This window comes from Hyperolius riggenbachi, chromosome 5 (assembly GCF_040937935.1).
Source record: "Hyperolius riggenbachi isolate aHypRig1 chromosome 5, aHypRig1.pri, whole genome shotgun sequence".
Classification (NCBI taxonomy): Eukaryota; Metazoa; Chordata; class Amphibia; order Anura; family Hyperoliidae; genus Hyperolius; species Hyperolius riggenbachi.
The window spans coordinates 22,800,043-22,818,986 of NC_090650.1; the positions used below are offsets into that span (position 1 = coordinate 22,800,043).

Below are 18,944 nucleotides of genomic sequence, written 5' to 3' on the forward strand. Positions count from 1 at the left end.
AGGTTTTGGACTAGTCCATCTCTTTTTTTTTTGGGGGGGGGGGGGCAATCAGATTCTTCCTTACTATTATACAGTACAATAGAAGAGAGATTACGATTGGTTGATTCTTGCTTCAGACACTTGGATAGACCAGCTTTATTTCTGCTGGAGGGATCAGTAGTGACAGCACAGCTGATTGCATGGCGATGAGTTCAGCGTTACCTTGCGCAGCTCCTGGGCTTCTGAGTCGGAGACCTCCTGATCCTGTATCACAGCTTCTGCCTGTCCTCCTTCTATGGGGCTCGACTTCACAATGGTGTCCAGCAGCCAGGAGTCTGAAAGGGAGAAATATGATGGTGCTTTACCGCCATCTAGTGTGCAAAACACTTACTACATGAATGACTTGGCTGCGAGTATAAATAGTTAATGAGATATTATTAAAAGGACAACTGAAAAGAGAAGAATACGCAGGCGACATTGTTTATTTAGTTTTAAACAATACCAGTTGCCTGGCAGCCCTGCTGTCTATTTGGCTGCAGTAGTGTCTGAATATCACCAGAAACCAGCATGCCGCTAATTTTGTCAGATCTGACAATAATGTCGGAAACATCTGATCTGCTGCATGTTTTTTCCACTGTTGCGAAAATCTTAAAATTTAAAACATTTGTAAACACATGCAAGTAAGAAGTACGTTTCTTCTGAAGTAAAATGAGCCAAAAAAATACTTTTCTCTTTTGTTGCTGTCGCTTACAGTGGGTAGTAGAAATTAGACAGAACCAACAGGTTTTGGACTAGCCCTTCTCCTCATGGGGGATTCTCAGTGATTTCTTTATTTTCAAAAGCACTTAGTGAATTGCAGTTGCTCCACCCAACTGCCAAAAAGAGTGTATGGTGAGCAGGAAGGCTGGCCAGCATATTTGTATAAATCATATTCAGGGAGTGTCTTTATAAAGAATAAAGGCCATGCTGAGAATCCCCCATGAACAGATGGACTAGTCCAAAACCTGATCAGATTTCTACTACCTACTGTAAGTGACAGCAACATAGGAGATAAGTAATTTATGGCTCATTTTACTCTGGAAAAAACGTACTTCTTATTTGTATGTGATATATATATATATATATATATATATATATATATATATATATATATATATATATATATATATATACATACATACATACATACATACATACATACATACATACATACATACATACATACATACACATATATATATATATATATATATATACATACATACATACATACATACATACATACATACATACATATATATATATATATATATATATATATATATATATATATATATATATATATTTTATTTAAAGATTTTCGCGACAGTGGTCCTTTAAAGTTAACCCGAGGAGAGAGTTATATGGAGGCTGCCACATTTAGTTCCTTTTAAGCAATACCAGTTGCCTGGCAGTCCTGCTGATCCTCTGCCTCTAATACTTTAAGCCTAAAGGTGCATACACATGTCGGATTTTTTTAAACGACCCGTCATTTGGACATCGAGTCGTTCAGTCGTCTGGACGTCAATTCGTGCGTGTATACGCCAAGCAGATCGCTCAAGTCCGGTCTTATCAGCTGAACGACAGACTCTACACACGCCCGATTTGACGTCCAACCGACGGGTCGTTTGCGCAAATCCGACGTGTGTACGCACCTATAGACCCTGAACAAGCATGCAGCAGATCAGGTGTTAGGATTAGCTGTATGCTTGCTTCTGATGTACTTCAGCCACTACTCCAGACAAATAGATCAGCAGGGCTGCCAGGCAACTGGTATTGTTTAAAAGGAAACAAATATGACATCCTCCATATACCTCTCACCTAGGGTTTCCTTTAAGGGCCTATGGCTAAAAGTATGAGAGGCAGAGGATCAGAAGGACTGCCCCCTGCCAATGTAAAATGTTCCCCACCAGTGGCCGGTGCAGTATATTTTAGCTGTCCGTGCCCGCACTGGGGAATTTTACATTAGGGGGTACAGCATTGGGGGTTTCGTCGTTTTCGTCCCGATATCGCACACGGCTACCAACGCACATCTGAATGCTCAGTCGGGGATTTTATCAGGGCTGGTAAGAAGCAATCTGAACAGTAAATAATGAAACAAAGAGCAGGGTAGGTGTTTTCTCTAATGTTCCCACTGATATACAGTATATGGTAAAATACATGAGGGTGCTTAATCTCTGGTTCTCTTTAAGTGTCCCTTTAACTGTAAGGGGTGCTAATGCATGAGATAAACAAATAAGGAGAGATAATTCATGAGATAAACAAATAAGGAGAGCTAAACCATGAGTTAAGTTAGATATGGAGAGGTAAATCATGAGTTAAGTCATTTAAGGTGAGATAAATTGTGATTTAATAAATAAGGTGAGATAATTTAACAGAAAAGCTTTGTGAATCCGGCCTCTAGTCTTCTAGGGTATGAAGGAAGACCCAGGTTAGTATATCTGAGTTACTGTGAATCGACTCATGTGTCCTTTAATTGATAAACTATAAGATACAGTTATCGTTTAATCACCAAATAAAAAAAAATAAAATAAGCGAATACAAATATCAGTTTTGCTTCTATTACAGATTATAATCCTTTGTCTCGGTTTTTTTCATCCCCAGCCTGGAATTATGCAGCCTTATAACGTTCATTCTTCACACAGAGCCGGTGATTCTTTCTGGGACTCTCGCATGAAAGCGGAGCGCAGAGATGCCGCCGTCCAGAGAACACACAGAATCAATCAGACAGCGATTGGCCGGCGACATGACCGCAAGGACAAACCAGTCATTAATCCGGGCGGTTGGCCCCCGCTGATGGGACATTCGAGGAACTGGGGGGCGGGGCCCACGCATGGCTGGTTAATGTTTACGGCGGAGCTGTCAGCTGCTCTCTAATTAAAACTGGAGCACTTGTGCTGGAAAATTCCCCCCTGGCTAATGGATAACGGGCCGAGCGCTGGACGGGCAGGGCCGGCCGCTGGACTCTGCCGCCATCTTGTCAGCGGGGGCAGATCTGAGACCCAGTAATGAAGATTAATAGGCTGCCTGATTAAACAACGTTATGTACGGCGGAGAAACTACTGCCTGAGCTGAAGAAGAAGCTCAATACAAACTGAATGCAAAACCTGCTCCAGATCCACAAAAAGTCCGCTGAGAAAACAAAGAACCGATATAATTATGCACAGAGCTGTCTACCCAGCAGTGAAGGGGTTACAGCCGCCCTTGTTATGATGTGTGGAGCGCCCCCTGGCAGTAAAGGGGTTACAGCCGCCCTTGTTATGATGTGTGTGGCACCCCCTGGCGGTGAAGGGGTTACAGGCGCCCTTGTTATGATGTGTGGAGGGCCCCCTGGCAGTGAAGGGGTTACAGCCGCCCTTGTGAAGATGTGTGGAGCCTCCGGCAGTGAAGGGGTTGCAGCCTCCCTTGTTATGATGTGTAGAGAGTCCCCTGGCAGTGAAGGGGTTACAGCCGCCCTTTTTATGATGTGTGGAGGGCCCCCTGGTGGTGAAGGGGTTACAGCTGCCCTTGTTATGATGTGTGGAGCGCCCCCTGGTAGTGAAGGGGTTACAGCTGCCCTTGTTATGATGTGTGGAGAGCCCCCTGGTGGTGAAGGGGTTAAAGCCGCCCTTGTTATGATGTGTGGAGTGCCCCCTGGTAGTGAAGGGGTTACAGCTGCCCTTGTTATGATGTGTGGAGAGCCCCCTGGTGGTGAAGGGGTTAAAGCCGCCCTTGTTATGATGTGTGGAGCGCCCCCTGATGGTGAAGGGGTTACAGCTGCCCTTGTTATGTGTGGAGTGCCCCCTGGTGGTGAAGGGGTTACAGCTGCCCTTGTTATGATGTGTGGAGCGCCCCCTGGCGGTGAAGGGGTTACAGCCGCCCTTGTTATGATGTGTGGAGAGCCCCCTGATGGTAAAGGGGTTACAGACGCCCTTGTTATGTGTGGAGGGCCCCTGGCGGTGAAGGGGTTACAGCCGCCCTTGTTATGATGTGTGGAGAGCCCCCTGGCAGTGAATGGGTTACAGGTGCCCTTGTTATGATGTGTGGAGAGCCCCCTGGTAGTGAAGGGGTTACAGCCGCCCTTGTTATGATGTGTGGTGCGCCCCCTGGCAGTGAATGGGTTACAGCCGCCCTTGTTATGATGTGTGGTGCGCCCCCTGGCGGTGAAGGGGTTACAGCTGCCCTTGTTATGATGTGTGGAGAGCCCCCTGGCAGTGAAGGGGTTACAGCCGCCCTTGTTATGATGTGTGGAGCGCCCCCTGGCAGTGAAGGGGTTACAGCCGCCCTTGTTATGATGTGTGGAGAGCGCCCTGGCAGTGAAGGGGTTACAGCTGCCCTTGTTATGATGTGTGGAGAGCGCCCTGGCGGTGAAGGGGTTACAGCCGCCCTTGTTATGTGTGGTGCGCCCCCTGGCAGTGAAGGGGTTACAGCCGCCCTTGTTATGATGTGTGGAGCGCCCCCTGGCAGTGAATGGGTTACAGCCGCCCTTGTTATGATGTGTGGTGCGCCCCCTGGCAGTGAAGGGGTTACAGCCGCCCTTGTTATGATGTGTGGTGCGCCCCCTGGCAGTGAAGGGGTTACAGCCGCCCTTGTTATGATGTGTGGTGCGCCCCCTGGCGGTGAAGGTGTTACAGCCGCCCTTGTTATGATGTGTGGAGCGCCCCCTGGCAGTGAAGGGGTTACAGCCGCCCTTGTTATGTGTGGAGTGCCCCCTGGCAGTGAAGGGGTTACAGCCGCCCCTGTTATGATGTGTGGAGAGACCCCTGGCAGTGAAGGGGTTACAGCCGCCCTTGTTATGATGTGTGGAGAGCTCCCTGGCAGTGAATGGGTTACAGCTGCCCTTGTTATGAAGTGTGGAGAGCCCCCTGGCAGTGAAGGGGTTACAACTGCCCTTGTTATAATGTGTGGAGAGTCCTCTGGCAGTGAAGGGGTTACAGCCTCCCTTGTTATGATGTGTGGAGCGCCCCCTGGCAGTGAAGGGGTTACAACTGCCCTTGTTATGATGTGTGGAGAGCCCCCTGGCAGTGAATGGGTTACAGGTGCCCTTGTTATGATGTGTGGAGTGCCCCCTGGCAGTGAATGGGTTACAGCCGCCCTTGTTATGATGTGTAGAGTGCCCCCTGACAGTGAAGGGGTAACAGCCGCCCTTGTTATGATGTGTGGAGCGCCCCCTGGGGGTGAAGGGGTTACAGCCGCCCTTGTTATGTGTGAAGAGCCCCCTGGTGGTGAAGGGGTTACAGCCGCCCCTGTTATGATGTGTGTGGCTCCCTCTGGTGGTGAAGGGGTTACAGCTGCCCTTGTTATGATGTGTGGAGTGCCCCTTGGTGGTGAAGGGGTTACAGACGCCCTTGTTATGATGTGTAGAGTGCCCCCTGGCAGTGAAGGGGTTACAGACGCCCTTGTTATGATGTGTGGAGCGCCCCCTGGGGGTGAAGGGGTTACAGCCGCCCTTGTTATGTGTGAAGAGCCCCCTGGTGGTGAAGGGGTTACAGCCGCCCCTGTTATGATGTGTGGAGTGCCCCCTGACAGTGAAGGGGTTACAGCTGCCCTTGTTATGATGTGTGGAGTGCCCCCTGGTGGTGAAGGGGTTACAGCCTCCCTTGTTATGATGTGTGGAGCGCCCCCTGGTGGTGAAGGGGTTACAGCCTCCCTTGTTATGATGTGTGGAGCGCCCCCTGGTGGTGAAGGTGTTACAGATGCCCTTGTTATGATGTGTGGAGTGCCCCCTGGTGGTGAAGGGGTTACAGACGCCCTTGTTATGATGTGTAGGGGGACCCCAGGCAGTGAAGGGGTTACAGCCGCCCTTGTTATGATGTGTGTGGCACCCTCTGGTGGTGAAGGGGTTACAGCTTGTTATGATGTGCACTCAGTTGTGTTTCGCATCTTGTGACATCAGTGCGGGATGGCGGTGGATAACCCTTTCCTGAGGAGGCCGGCCTCCGCCCAGCAGCCCCGGCCTGCGCTCAGCCCGCTCCAGGTGGCAGCGATCCAGGATGTGGTCAGCGCTGCCTTCTGCTTCACATTAATGAAGGAGAGCGGAGGGCTTAGTGTTCCGATCCCGGTGATCTGCCCTCCGACAGCCAGACTAGAGTGATACGCACTACACACCGACACACTATACACACTGATACACTATACTACTCCCAGATACACCAGATTCAGTGCTGTCACTGCAAGGAGCATGCACTGAGCAAGCAGGCAGCAGTAGTGACAAGCTGGCCACTACTTTGCATGTACCTATTTCTAACAAGGATGCGCAGAGTATACAAGTCACCTTAAAGTGATCCTCCAGACTAAAAATCTACTCGGCAGCACTGAAAAGGCTTGGTGTTTCTTTTACAGTTTCACAGCATCAGAACTTAGTTTTTCTTACCCAAGCCTCATTTTTAGCTGCTTAGAAGCTAAGCTCTGCCCCATCAAAGAAAACTGTCCGGGCAAAGCATGAGGGATTTCTGATGATGTTGTTTTCGTTGCCTAGCAACTGCGAGGGGTGATCAGCACACAGGACAGTTGGAACTGTGTCTCATGCTCCCTGTCACCTCCTTTCAACCAAAAAGATGGCTGCCCCCATGAAATCATGCTTGGCCCACTCTAGACCATCAGGGAAGCTATATTGGTACTGAAGCCCTACATCAAAAGGTATGCCATATGGTAGAGGGAGGGGGGAAACACTAGACACCAAGGAAGTGTGTATAGGTGAGGGAGGAGAGCGTTAACAGAAGGGAATACAATAGGGGAGGGGGCACTAGACACCAGGGAACAGTATAGGGGAGGGGGCACTAGACACCAGGGAACAGTATAGGGGAGGGGGCACTAGACACCAGGGAACAGTATAGGGGAGGGGGCAATAGACACCAGGGAACAGTATAGGGGAGGGGGCAATAGACACCAGGGAACAGTATAGGGGTGGGGGCAATAGACACCAGGGAACAGTATAGGGAGGGGGCAATAGACACCAGGGAACAGTATGGGGAGGGGGCAATAGACACCAGGGAACAGTATAGGGGTGGGGGCAATAGACACCAGGGAACAGTATAGGGCAGGGGGCAATAGACACCAGGGAACAGTATAGGGCAGGGGGCACTAGACACCAGGGAACAGTATAGGGGAGGGGGCAAGAGACACCAGGGAACAGTATGGGGAGGGGGCAATAGACACCAGGGAACAGTATAGGGGAGGGGGCAAGAGACACCAGGGAACAGTATGGGGAGGGGGCAAGAGACACCAGGGAACAGTATAGGGGAGGGGGCACTAGACACCAGGGAACAGTATAGGGGAGGGGGCACTAGACACCAGGGAACAGTATGGGGAGGGGGCACTAGACACCAGGGAACAGTATAGGGCAGGGGGCACTAGACACCAGGGAACAGTATAGGGGAGGGGGCAAGAGACCAGGGAACAGTATAGGGGAGGGGGCACTAGACACCAGGGAACAGTATAGGGGAGGGGGGACTAGACACCAGGGAACAGTATAGGGGAGGGGGAACTAGACACCAGGGAACTGTATAGGGGAGGGGGCACTAGACACCAGGGAACAGTATAGGGGAGGGGGCACTAGACACCAGGGAACAGTATAGGGGAGGGGGCACTAGACACCAGGGAACTGTATAGGGGAGGGGGCACTAGACACCAGGGAACTGGATAGGGGAGATGGCACTAGACCCAGGGAACTGTATAGGGGAGGGAGGGGACCACTAGACACCAGGTAACAGAATATTATTTAGTATTTCTATAGCGCCAACATCTTCCGCAGCCTTGTACAGAGTATATTGTCTTGTCACTTAGCTGTCCATCAGAGGGGCTCACGATCTAACTGTGTAGTGTATGTATCATAGTCTAGGTCCAATTTAGGGGGAAGCCAATTAACTCATCTGTATCAGATTCGATCATAGAGGGATCTATACGATGGCAGTTCAACAGGTATATGGCCACCTTTAGGGATTTCACCTATTTCCTGCCTGTAAGTGGAGCAAAGAATTCTCACAGACAGGGAACAAGGACAGCAATAAAAACCCCTTAGCACACTACAGGTAGTCCCCAGGTAACGAACAAGATAGGGACTGTAGGTTTGTCCTTAACCTGAATTTGTTCTTAAGTCGGAACACTGTGCCATCTCTTTCCCCTGTACCTCATCTGTGCCCCCCTGTCCCCCTCTGTGTCACCTCTGCCCTCTGTACCTGCTTATACAAGGTAAAAAAACGTTTTTTTCTTAGAATTTTTTAAAATAAATTTTCTCAAAAAGTCCATTTTGAAAGAAAATGTTTTTGACTTGTTCCCATGGAAACACAGAATCCATGTCGTTCGTATTGGCGGGTCGTTCATAAGTCGGGGACTACCTGTACTGGGGCCTCGCTAATGCATATACGCTTTACATCCCAAGTTCTGTCAGGACGCGATTCCAAACTGGTGGAGTTCTGCCTCCATCTAGTGGCCATGGGAGGTGCAGCAGCAGGGCTGCAATGGGGTCTCCCAGCTGCCAGCAGCAGTGAGGTGGGGTTCCGAACAGTCAGGATTTCCACCGTGTACACAGTCCAGTTATAACAATACAAGTGCAGGTGGGGTTCGGATGTCAGCAGGGTCCGCACGCTGAGTCAGATGAAGGGTGAGGAGGAATTGTCAGAGGAAGTATAACAGGCCTTCTCCTTGTCAGTCAGGCCTGGGCCAGATGGCCGGACCCAACCAAAACATGTCACTGCCAAGAAGGAAAGTTCAGCACCTGCTCTGCGCTCAGCAGAACCATGCAGGATTATGAAGGGACACCACTGCCCCGACAGCCAATCACACGTGATTCCACCACAGCTGGAGTGTTGTGTACAGTGTAAATGGAACTGAATGCCATGTTTCTGCAAATCTTGTAAGCCCTGCATTTAAAGGGAGGCTGGGACTGAGGGAAAGAAAAGAAATGTATAAGTACCTGGTGCTTCCTCCAGCCCCCTTCAGGCTGATTGCTCCCTCGCCATCTTCCCAGGATGCCTGGATCCTCCGCTAGACGGCCCGGTAATTCCGCCAGTCGAGGCGTACTGCGCATGTCCGGCCTGATGCGTGCGCCCAATCGCCCTTCCGGCACCGAGAAAGTTCTGCGTCTGCATAAAACGCTTCTGGCCAGGGGAGTGCGACGGGGAAGAGCAAACGGCCTTACTGCACCTGTGCCGACTGCTGGAATTACCGGCCCACCTAGCGGAGGATCCAGGTGGCCTGGGAGGACGGCGAGGGAGCGATCGACCTGGAGGGGGCTGGAGGAAGCCCCAGATATGTATCCATTTTTTCTTTTACTTGTCTCAGGTACACTTTAACCACTTCACCCCAAAGCGGAAAAGAGCAATTTTCACCATTCGGCGCTCATCCCTTTCAATTGACAATAGGATAAAGGGACTCTGAGCTCAACCTAAAAAGCAAAATAGTACTCACCCGGGGCTTTCTCCAGCCCAGTGCTGGTCATGAGGTCCCACGACGGCGTCCTGGCTCCTCTCCTAGACCCCGCTCCGGAATGGTTTACCGGCGGTAGCCTGGCGACACTCGGCCTAGTGCCAGGCTCCTTCTTCCGCGTATGACGTCACGACGCCGGCCGCCTCGCGTCATCACGGCGGCCGGCGTGGCAGTACGGCGCATGCACGCTATAGTCGCGCATGCGCAGTACTTTTATGCCGGCCGCCGCGTCATACGCGGAAGAAGGAGCCCGGCAGCCATTCCGGAGCGGGGACGAGGAGAGGAGCCAGGACGCCGTCATGGGACCTTCTGAACAGCACTGGGCTGAAGAAAGCCCCTGGTGAGTACTATTTTGCTTTTTAGGTTGAGCTCGGAGTCCCTTTAATCACAATGAAATTATCTATATCTTGTTTTTTTCACCACCATTTGGGCTTTTTGGGGTTGATATTTGTTTGCAGCAATTACTTTATTTTCTATGCATTATTTTAAAGGGAAAAACAAGGAAAAAAATACAGTATTTCTCCAATTTCATCCCCTATAGTTTTAATATAAAACCCACACATTTTATCTGCCTATTTGTCCTGGTTATCAGGGCTGTGGAGTCGGAGTTGGAGTCAGAGTCGAGGAGTTGGAGTAATTTTGGGCACCCGGAGTAGGAGTCGTTGATTTCATAAACGGAGGAGTCGGAAGTCGGATGATTTTTGTACAAAATCCACAGCCCTGGTAAGTATTATACTAAGGAGTCGGAGTTGGAGTCAGAAGATTTTTGTACCGTCTCCACAGTCCTGCTGGTTATTACAAGATTTTGATTATGTCCCTAGTACAAAGTATGGTGACACTATAGTATTTGGAGATAAAGGTGTATTTTTTCTTTGGTGTTTTTTTTCCCCATAAGTATATGACAATACTTTGCATGCAATAATCATGCAGCAGCTTACACAGGAAGCATAGGTCTCACTGGCTGGTGCTTGAGAGGTAATCCACGCAGGCCTAGAGTAGTGTGCAGATAGTGAGCAGGCTCCAAGCAGCTGCCAGCCCGCCCACCGACCACAGCTCATGGGTCTCCGACTGACATATGACAGATGCTCCGCCTACTTTCCACTACAGCCGGATACAGAATACAGCAGAGGCCAAAAACAGGTTTATTATAACAGAAGTCCTATTATATCAGAATTTACTATACCAGGCATTGCTCTTGTATGCTTATAATGGTGCTTGGCCTGGACCTGGACACTTAGTTCACTATACCAGAATGTTTACTATATCAGCGTTTATTATAACAAGATTATACTGTACAGAGCTCATGGTATGTCTATAGAGTGCGGTATAGCACTGTATTAGCTAGGCCTGTTTTTAACATGGAGTCTCAAGAAACCAGAAAGCACACTTATCCGGCATCAGCCCATCCACGTCTGCCATGGATAATAGAGACTCTTCTGTAATCGTTTTTTTTTTCAAAAAATATCTCTTCATTTTGAATTTGATGGCTGCGGCACATTTAAAGAGACTCCGTAACAAAAATTGCATCCTGTTTTTTATCATCCTACAAGTTCCAAAAGCTATTCTAATGTGTTCTGGCTTACTGCAGCACTTTCTACTGTCACAGTCTCTGTAATAAATCAACTTATCTCTCTCTTGTCAGACTTGTCAGCCTGTGTCTGGAAGGCTGACAAGTTCTTCAGTGTTGTGGTTCTGCTATGAACTCGCCCTTCCAGGCCCCTCTATGCACACTGCCTGTGCGTTATTTAGATTAGAGCAGCTTCTCTCTTCTCTCTTATCTTTTATCTTTTACAAGCTGGATAAATCGTCCTCTGAGCTGGCTGGGCTTTCACATAGTGAGGAATTACAGACAAGGGCAAAGCTATTTGCAGGAAGAAACAAGCAGCCTGAAACTTCAGTGCATGAGAGATGCAGGGGGAAAGAAACACACAAATGATCTCTTGAGATTCAAAAGGAAGGGTGTATACAGCCTGCTTGTGTATGGATGTATTTTCTATGTGTGGACATACTGTACATCAACCTACTTCCTGTTTTGGTGGCCATTTTGTTTGTTTATAAACCAACTTTTTAAAACTGTTTTTAACCACTTTTAATGCGGCGGGGAGCGGCGAAATTGTGACAGAGGGTAATAGGAGATGTCCCCTAACGCACTGGTATGTTTACTTTTGTGTGATTTTAACAATACAGATTCTCTTTAAAGAGAATCTGAAGCCAGATTAAAAATGGCTTTTGAGCTTATATTCAGCAGGGTCATGTACAGTGCCTAGTGCACAAATAACTATGCTGTGTTCTTTTTTTTCTTTCTCAGCCTGAAAGTGTTGCCGTATTTCAGACCAGATAAGACGCACCTAGGTGTAGAGGACAAAAACCAGAGGAAAATATATACTAAACCTGGTGTATCCATGGTGAAGGGGCATCTTCTGTATTATGCCCACTTTGTACCTCATGCCCCCTTGTACCTTTTTATGTCTCCCTGTGTCCTGTGTCCCCCTGTGTCCTCCGCTGTCCCCCTTGTGTCCTCCGCTGTCCCCCTTGTGTCCTCCTCTATGCCCTCTTTCTGTCCCCCTTGTGTCCTCCGCTGTCCCCCTTGTGTCCTCCTCTATGCCCTCTTTCTGTCCCCCTGTGTCCTCCGCTGTCCCCCTTGTGTCCTCCTCTATGCCCTCTTTCTGTCTCCCTGTGTCCCCCTGTGTCTCCCTCTGCATGGGCACAGTACAGGGAGTCCCCGACATTGCGGCGAGTTGGAGGTTAGTATTGGCAGTGTTCATAAGTCAGGAACTCCCTGCATTTGGACTATAAGACACAGTGACTTTTTTCCCTCATTTTTTGGGGGAAAAAAGTGAGTCTTATAGTCCAAAAAATACAGTAAATATCAGGTATGTAAGTGGCTGACTCAGTCCTGACTCAGACAGGAAGTGACTACAGTGTGACCCTCACTGATGAGACATTCCAACTATAAAACACTTTCCTAGCAGAAAATGGCTTCTGAGAGCAAGAAAGAGATAAAAAGGTTCAATAGTTCATAGATTTTAGCTCTGGCATACTTCAATGAATGTGTCATTGAGCAAAAACAATAAAACAGTTAAAACTTAAAAAGTAGATTTAAACATAAAATAAAACTGTGGAAAACCTTAAAAAGTCATTTTTAGGGGAAGGAAGATAAATACAATGATTTATTTCCTTAGTTTATTTTTGCCTTGGGTGTCCTTTAACCTCCTTGCCGGTCTAATTCCCCTGGCAAGGAGGCAGCACACCACTTTTTTCTTGATTTTTTTTTTTTTTTTAAATCATGTAGCGAGCCCTCTGCAGCCACTCCGATCGCTTCCGGCGATCGGAGTAAGCAGGAAATCCCATTCAGAACGGGATTTCCTGCTGGGCTTACCCGCCGACGAGGCGGGATGACATCACCGACGTCATCGACGTCGGGACGTCATAGCGAATTCCGATCCACCCCTCAGCGCTGCCTGGCCCCGATTGGCCAGGCTGCGCAGGGGTCTGGGGGGGGGGGGGAGGCGGCGCGGCAGATCGGCGGCGATCGGAAGTTACAAGCAGCTAGCAAAGTGCTAGCTGCTTGTAACAAAAAAAATTATGCAAATCGGCCCAGCGGGGCCTGAGAAATACTCCTGCGCAGGTTACCCCGAGCTGAGCTCGGGATAACCGGCAAGGAGGTTAAACGGGAACCTGTGAAATGTATCACAGGTGGAGACATCTTTACTCCTGTCAGTTTAATGTCTGAGTACTGTGTTCTAAAGCCAGTAGAAAATATACCTAGTCTACCAAAATGCCCAGGGGATGGGGGGATCCACATACCTAATCAGCCTAGACTAAGCATCACTAGGAGGGCTGGGTTTTTACTTGCCCGATTCCGAGCTGCATGCAATTTGCATGCTAGGCCGGGTGATAAGCCTCCCGCTGACATCGCTGGAGCAGGCTGGGAGTTGTTTTGGAACAGCTGAGAATGAAGTGTACAGATGACTGGATGATGATGTCGGCCGTCAGGATCATCATGTGACACCCCCCCCCCCCCCCCCCCCCCCAGAATAGGCCGAGTCCAGCAGACAGAGATAAATATAGCCTCTGCTGTGTCACAGCTTCCTCCTGCCAGTCTGCCTGTGCTTCTCGCCACATAATCCCCGGGATTAGCAGCAGCTGTGTCCGAGTTCCGCCACCCTCTCATACAGAGGGGGCGCTGTATTCTGAGAAGCTGGGAGTACAAATGGCTGTCAGCGAGGAGGCAAAGCACGGGGCAGGCTGTATCTGATAAATACTTGAACCGTGTTACATATGGAGACCTGCTGTGTAATTATTGTTAAAGTGGACCTCCAGACTAATTTACTAAATCCTGCAGCCTTTCTGTAGGAAAAAGTTATATTTACTTGCGGTGGGATGTCCACAAAGCCACCCCGAAGAGCCCGCATCACTCCACTTCCGGCGCCTGGCCCCGCCTCCCCTCTCTGCAGTAAGTAGCGTGGCAAGGCGGGGCCAGGCGCCGGAAGTGGAGTGAGGCGGGCTCTGTGTGACCAGAAAGATCAGCAGGAAAGCCAGGCAACTGGTATTGTTTAAAAGTAAATCAATATGGCAGCTTCCATAGATCTCACACCTCGGGTTCCTTTTAAGCAATACCAGTTGCCTGGCAGCTCTGCTGGTCTATTTGACTGTAGAAGTGTCTGAATCACACCAGGAACAAGCATGCGGCTAATCTTGTCATATCTGTCAAAATTGTCAGAAACACCTGATCTGCTGCATGCTTGTTCAGGGGCTATGGCTGAAAGTATTAGAGGCAGAGGATTAGCAGGATAGCCAGGCAACTGGTATTGCTTAAATGGAAACAAATATGGCAGCCTCCATATACCTCTCACTACAGTTCTCCTTTAAAAAGGAAATAAATATGGCAGCCTCCATATACCTCTCACTACAGATCTCCTTTAAAGGAAACCTGTAATTAGAAAAAACCTCCCCTGGGGGGTACTCACCTCGGGTGGGGGAAGCCTCCGGATCCTATTGAGGCTTCCCCCGCCCTCCTCAGTCCCACTGCGGCGGCGATAAAGCTCCCCTAACAGCGGGGATGTAAATATTTACCTTCCCGGCTCCAGCGCAGGCGCAGTATCGGCTCTCCGCCTCGGAGATAGGCGGAAATAGGCGGTCGCTGTTGGCCCGCTCTACTGCACAGGTGTAAGTCTACTGCTCCTGTGCAGTAGAGCGGACCCAACAGAGATCGGCTATTTTCGCCTATCTCGGTGCTGAGAGCCGCAACAGCGCCCCCGCTGGAGCCAGGGAAGGTAAATAAATCAGCGCTTGTCAGGCTTGTCGAGCCAGGATTGCCGGACGCTTCGGGGGAGCCAGCGCTGGACTGCCTGCAGCTACAGGAGAGGGGGAAGCCTCATTGGGCACCTGAGGCTTCCCCCTCCCGAGTTACCCCCAGGGGAACTTTTTTGGTTTTGCTACAGGTTCTCTTTAAAGTGTACCAGTGCTGAGTAAAATGCAAAAATCCATACTTACCCAGGGCTTCCTTCAGCCCCATAAGCACGTGTAAGTCCCTCTCCGCCCTCTCGCGGGCTGCCGATTAGCCACGATCAGCCCTGGTAATCCTGCTCAGTTGCGTCAGTCGCGGCCTTCTGCACACGTGCAGACCTCCCGTGCATGCGCAGAAGACCCAGACTGGATCTGACTAAGCCAGTTACTGTGGCTGATCGCGGCTGAACGGCAGACTGCGGGAGGACGCAGAGGGACTCACAGGTGCTTATGGGCAGGAGGAAGCCCCGGGTAACTATGGATTTTTGCATTTTACTCAGCTCTGGTTTACTTTAAAGGGGTTCTCTTGTTTTTTTTTTTTTAAATAAAAACAAACACTTACCTGGGGCTTCTACCAGCCCCCTGAAGCTGTAATGTTCCACGCTGTCCTCCTACCATCCTTGGTTCCCCGCCGCCGGTCTCAGTAATATATTCATCTAACAAGATGAATAATGCTCGCTCCCACGTGCATCATCGGGAGCTTACTGTGCGTGCGCAGTAACCTCCCGATGACGCGCACAGCCACGGCCGCGCAAACACAGTGGGTCTCAGATGCCGATCAGACCGGGACCGGCGGCAGAGAATGGCGGATCGTTGGAGGACGGTGCAGGACATTACAGCTTCAGGGGGCAGGTAGAAGCCCCAGGTAAGTTCCGTTTTTATTTTAAACTCCCCAAAAAGAACTCATTCAAGGTTTGATCCAGTTGTGAGTGCGAGGCAACACTAACTTTTTGATGAGGCTTTCAGATGTATCCTGACTTGTCCTACCTGTCTGCCATCCGGGGCTCCTGCGGTCGGGCGGCGAGCTCCTCCACTTCTCGCTGAACATGGCCGCCTCCTCCAGGAACTCCATCTTCTTCCCATACTGCATCTCTAGCAGCGGCAGCACGTCCGGCAGCTTGGCAGATAAGATCCTGAATGTGATGTCCGGTTTGCCGATGAACCTCTGGCGGACAGCGATCTCGTGTCCCGTGAAGACCTTGATGTCGTCCACATCCTGCCGCTCATAGCGATGCAGGAGGCGCGGCGTGCTGTCCGCTACCTCCAGGGAGGATACCAGAACGCTCAGTGTCCCGGGCTTCAGGCTGCGATCTGGGAGGCAGGAGAAGACTATGGGCACTGTGACAACGATGCCTTCCTTGCCGTGATTCGGGGCGCCCGCGCAGGCTTCTTTGGAGGAGGTGCTGTTCGATCTCTTCCACGGTGTGCTGGTGAAGGGCCACCAAGATGGAGCTTCTAAGATGGACAACATTCTAAAAAAAAAAAAAAAAAAAAAGTATTAAAAGCAACACTCCACCAGACATTCCCCCCCAAACACTCCACCAGACATTCCCCCCAAACACTCCACCAGACATTCCCCCCAAACACTCCACCAGACATTCCCCCCAAACACTCCACCAGACATTCCCCCCCAAACACTCCACCAGACATTCCCCCTAAACACTCCACCAGACACTCCCCCCAAAAACTCCACCAGACATTTCCCCCAAACACTCCACCAGACACTCCCCCCAAACACTCCACCAGACACTCCCACAAACACTCCACCAGACACTCCCACAAACACTCCACCAGACATTTCCCCCAAACAATCCACCAGACATTCCCCCCAAACACTCCATCAAACGGGCTCAACTCATGTCCAAAATGACCACATGGCATAGCTTTATTATAAATGCATAACGATGGCCATACACTAAAGATAGCCAAAGATAGCAGCATGGTGGCCCCGGCTGTCGTGTGAACCAGTGTTTGTAATTTTAAATTTCTTTTTTGCAGCTTCCAGGATGCGGTTGACAGGTGAGTGGTTAGGGAGGGGACCTTGTGGGAGACATGCCTACACGGGGCGTCCCTGCTAGTGATGTAATGTACGATTGTGTCCAACCGAAGCCTCCCACCTGAATGCTACCTAATTTATGCAATTCCTGCTAGATTTGGTACGGCAGGCAAAGGGTGTATAACAGTACACCTGATTGGCTAACTGGCGCCTGCTGACCAAATAAAGGTAGGAAATTGCTTTAGCTGGGAGTGATAATTTGTGTGTGTGGCAGTTAGCATTCAGTTCAGAGGCAGTGGGGGTGAATTCCCTGGGGGTGAGAGGTTCAGGGACCACCTGCACTTTCCTCTGGTATTCGCATGGTGGTGTAAGGGCCTCGCACCTAGTATACCCTATATATCCCATTTACCTGTCGGCTGTGGCCATGTCGGCATCTATCTTGTTCAAGTCCTTCAGGATGTTGTCAAACTGCTCCCCCTGGTGGTGAAGAACCCGGGTGGTGTCCTCCAGCCTCTTCTGGGAGCCGGTGACAAGGTTGACCAGCTCCCTCCCTTTTGAGGTTTTGGCGTTGCCCTGTTCCCCCTGCCGAGTCAGGAGCTGCTCCCTCCAGAAGTGCTCCAGCACGGTGAAGACCACATTCCTGTTGGGCTGGAGGGAACTGAACCAATGTTTAGTGTTGTCCTTTTCCAGCACTGTGATGGAACTAAAGATGTAGCTGGAGGACTCTTTCTTGATCTCACTGATGCTGGAAAGGTGGAAGTTCACCAGGAAACCCTCCGCATTGTCCAACTTGAAGCGCAGGTGGGTGGGGGTCAGCGAAAGCCGCCCCGAGACCCATCGCCGATCACTGGTTAGATAGTAGGAGGAAGGCCAGGTCTGAACAGGGACCTCCTTATTCATCAGACTTACTGCTTCTGGGGTAGAGTCTTCAGGAAATCAGCAATCTTTCAGTCTGGAAGAAAATAGGGGCACAAGATTGGTTCCGTGCAGATGTAAGGGCTCGTATACACCTGAAACCATCAGTTGTAATAGTTTTGGGTGCCTTTTCGGAGTGTGTACCAGGGTATGTCCTGAAAAAGCGTTTTTCTCAGACATCTAACCTACCTGCCAATACACCTAAACCTAACCGTCCCGCAGATACACCTAATACAAAACTTCCTACCAATGCGTCTAACACTAACCTACCTAAAAATATGCCTAACACTAACCTTTTTGCCGCTACGCCTAACAGTAACCTTCCTAGCGATATGCTTAAAACCGACCTTTCTACTGATGTGCCTAACACTAACCTTTCGGCCACTAAGCCTAACACTAAATTTCCTAACCATTAAGCCTGACACTAACCTTCCTACTGATAGGCATATCAGTAGGAAGGCCTGAAAGGCTTAGCAGTAGGAAGGTTAGTATTAGGCTTAGTGGTAGGAAGGTTAGTATTAGGCTTAGCGACAGGAAGGCTAGTGTTAGGATTAGTGGTAGGAAGGTTAGTGTTAGGCTTAGCGGTAGGAAGGTTTGTGTTAGGCTGAGCATTAGGAAGGTTAGTGTTAGACTGAGCAGTAGGAAGGTTAGTGTTAGGATGAGCAGTAGGAAGGTTAGTGTTAGCCTGAGAAGTAGGAAGGTTAGTGTTAGGCTGAGCATTAGGAAGGTTAGTGTTAGGCTTAGCGGTAGGAAGGTTAGTATTAGGCTTAGCGACAGGAAGGCTAGTGTTAGGATTAGTGGTAGGAAGGTTAGTGTTAGGCTGAGCAGTAGGAAGGTTAGTGTTAGGCTGAGAAGTAGGAAGGTTAGTGTTAGGCTTAGCAGTAGGAAGGTTAGTGTTAGGCTTAGCAGTAGGAAGGTCAGTTTTAGGCTTAGCAGTAGGAAGGTTAGTGTTAGGCTTAGCAGTAGGAAGGTCAGTTTTAGGCTTAGCAGTAGGAAGGTTAGTGTAAGGCTTAGTGGCAGGAAGGCTAGTGTAAGGCTTAGCGGTAGGAAGGTTAGTGTTAGGCTTTGTGGCAGGAAGGCTAGTGTAAGGCTTAGCGGTAGGAAGGTTAATGTTAGACTTAGCGGCAGGAAGGTTAGTGTTAGGCTTAGGGGTAGAAAGGTTAATATTACACTTAGCATTAGGAAAGCTAGAGTTAGTGTAACGCTAACATTTCTACCACTAAGCTTAACACTAACTTTCCTACCGCTAACCCTAAAACTAACCTTCCTACTAATAAGCCTAACACTAACCTTCCTACTGCTCAGCCTAACACTAACCTTC

The 18,944-nt window shown here is 49.6% G+C and overlaps 1 protein-coding gene across 4 annotated transcripts in view; it reads right to left on the reverse strand.

Moving 5' to 3' along the window:
- Window positions 1-18,944, reverse strand: part of SNAP47 (synaptosome associated protein 47) — a 56,077-nt gene that overhangs the window by 19,629 nt on the left and 17,504 nt on the right. For all 4 annotated transcript variants that reach the window (XM_068235176.1, XM_068235175.1, XM_068235173.1 and 1 more), the window contains exons 3-5: window positions 17,118-17,660; window positions 15,700-16,184; window positions 202-314 (exon numbers count right to left, since the gene is read on the reverse strand). In XM_068235176.1, the coding sequence (XP_068091277.1) occupies window positions 202-314; window positions 15,700-16,184; window positions 17,118-17,608 (1,089 nt within the window). In that variant the 5' untranslated portion in view covers window positions 17,609-17,660. The remainder of the gene's footprint in view (window positions 1-201; window positions 315-15,699; window positions 16,185-17,117; window positions 17,661-18,944) is intronic.